Here is a 1,685-nt window from a genome sequence, read left to right on the forward strand (position 1 = left end):
ATTTTTTTGTTTTATTTTTTTTTTTTATTTTTTTAGGGGGGGGAGGGGATTGTGGGCAAAGCAAATTTCAAATGACGTACAGTATCAGCCATGATGGATAGCCCGATGTTCTTTATAGCTAGATTCACTCGAGGACCAAGTCTCTTGATGGGTTCTTGCGCAGAAAGCAGGAGAATACGTGGAGTACGTTTTATATCTCGATGGTTTTATATTTTTTGTCACCTCAGCCGAAATATATTTTGTCAGGCGGTTTTGGTGGCGAGCCAAAGAGTGAGGAACCTTTTGGAACTATCAGTCACGTGATAGATGACTAGTTAACGCTGTTGCTGCTGCGGCGCGCTGAATGTTTTTTAGAAGAGTGACATGATGACAACATAACACAACGAGCAAAAGATAACCGAAGAGCCGACGGTTTCAGTGGGCGTGTTTGTATAGATAAGGCGGTATCACGACCTCTGATGAAGCGTGTCTAGCTATTGAGACGCTGAACGCCTGGCCGACGCGGGAGCACATTAGAGCAACAGCCAGGCCTCCCGACTACCACCCAGACATGTCGCTCTCTACATCAACTTTCGAACCAAGCTCCCTCTCTTCCTCTGTCTTCACCTTCACGTCAAGAACTACATCTGACTCGGAAGACGATGTAGCGTCGCTCCCATCCTCGCCAGGATCCGATTCATTCCTCGACCGCGACCTCTCGGTAGACAGTGACGAGGAATCCGATGCGGAAGCAGAATGGAGAGAAAGTCTCCATCAACTCGAAATGCTATTGACAATGGTCCTAGTACCGTTTGTTGGGAAGTTCCTTGGTAGAAAATGTGCTTACTGGGGTAAGATTGCTTTTATCCTTGAATATGTGGAAATATCGCATTTTACGGAGAACGTACTAACTGAAGCCAGGATGGGGGAAAGTGATGGAGTGGAAATACCCAATTAATACAGCGACGATTGAAGCTTTAAGAGGTCAGAAAACATACTGTACTTTACCCTCACTTTGAATTTAAATATTTGAATTGTTGTAGATTACTTGCAATAATGTTGAGAATTGAAGGAACCTTTTTTTATACTATATAGATTGGTCTTCCGTAGAGGGTATCTTAGAGAAGGTGTTTTAATAAAAGGGTACTAAAGTACTATATGGATATATTAGAGTTATAGTGAAATATTAATAAGTTATTTAATAATAAAAAATTTTTATTTAATTTTGAAAATATAATTTTAAAATTAATTTAATATTATAATTATAGAGTTACTTTTTTTTATAAATTAATTTAAAAATAAAAAATTTAGTCTTTATAATTTTAAAGATAGAATTATTACTTAAAAGAAATAATATAATTAATAATTTAATTATACTTATTATTAAACTAAAAAAAGAAATATAAATTAAAATAATATTATTTATGAAAAGAATAAATAAAGATAATATATTAATAATAATGATAAAAAAATAATATAGTAAAATCATTAATTAATTTTATTTATATTATAAAGTTTGATAAATAGTAAATATTGTAATATTAATGATTTATAATATAAANNAATATAATAAAAATATAAATATATATTAAATTAAAAAATAATTATTAACTTTTTAGGAAAAAATTAAAATTGAAAAATATATATATAAATAAAAATTTAATAATTAATTTAATAATATATTAATTAATAATTTAATATTTATT

At 31.4% G+C, this 1,685-nt stretch overlaps 2 protein-coding genes across 2 annotated transcripts in view; one reads left to right on the forward strand and one right to left on the reverse strand.

Moving 5' to 3' along the window:
• The window catches only part of TRV_07528 (uncharacterized protein), a gene marked incomplete at both ends in the record, with an annotated part of 1,075 nt that extends 983 nt beyond the window's left edge, over positions 1 to 92 (reverse strand). The window contains one exon of the mRNA XM_003018417.1: positions 81 to 92. Within this exon, the coding sequence (XP_003018463.1) occupies positions 81 to 92 (12 nt within the window). The remainder of the gene's footprint in view (positions 1 to 80) is intronic.
• A 458-nt stretch (positions 93 to 550) lies between these two features.
• On the forward strand, positions 551 to 937 carry TRV_07529 (uncharacterized protein; the record flags this gene model as incomplete). The annotated part of the gene is made up of 1 exon (XM_003018418.1): positions 551 to 937. One exon carries the CDS (start codon positions 551 to 553, stop codon positions 935 to 937), a length of 387 nt encoding a protein of 128 aa, XP_003018464.1.
• Between the last annotated feature and the right edge of the window lie 748 nt (positions 938 to 1,685).

Source organism: Trichophyton verrucosum (assembly GCF_000151505.1).
Source record: "Trichophyton verrucosum HKI 0517 chromosome Unknown contig01017_1.f1.exp, whole genome shotgun sequence".
Lineage (NCBI taxonomy): Eukaryota > Fungi > Ascomycota > Eurotiomycetes > Onygenales > Arthrodermataceae > Trichophyton > Trichophyton verrucosum.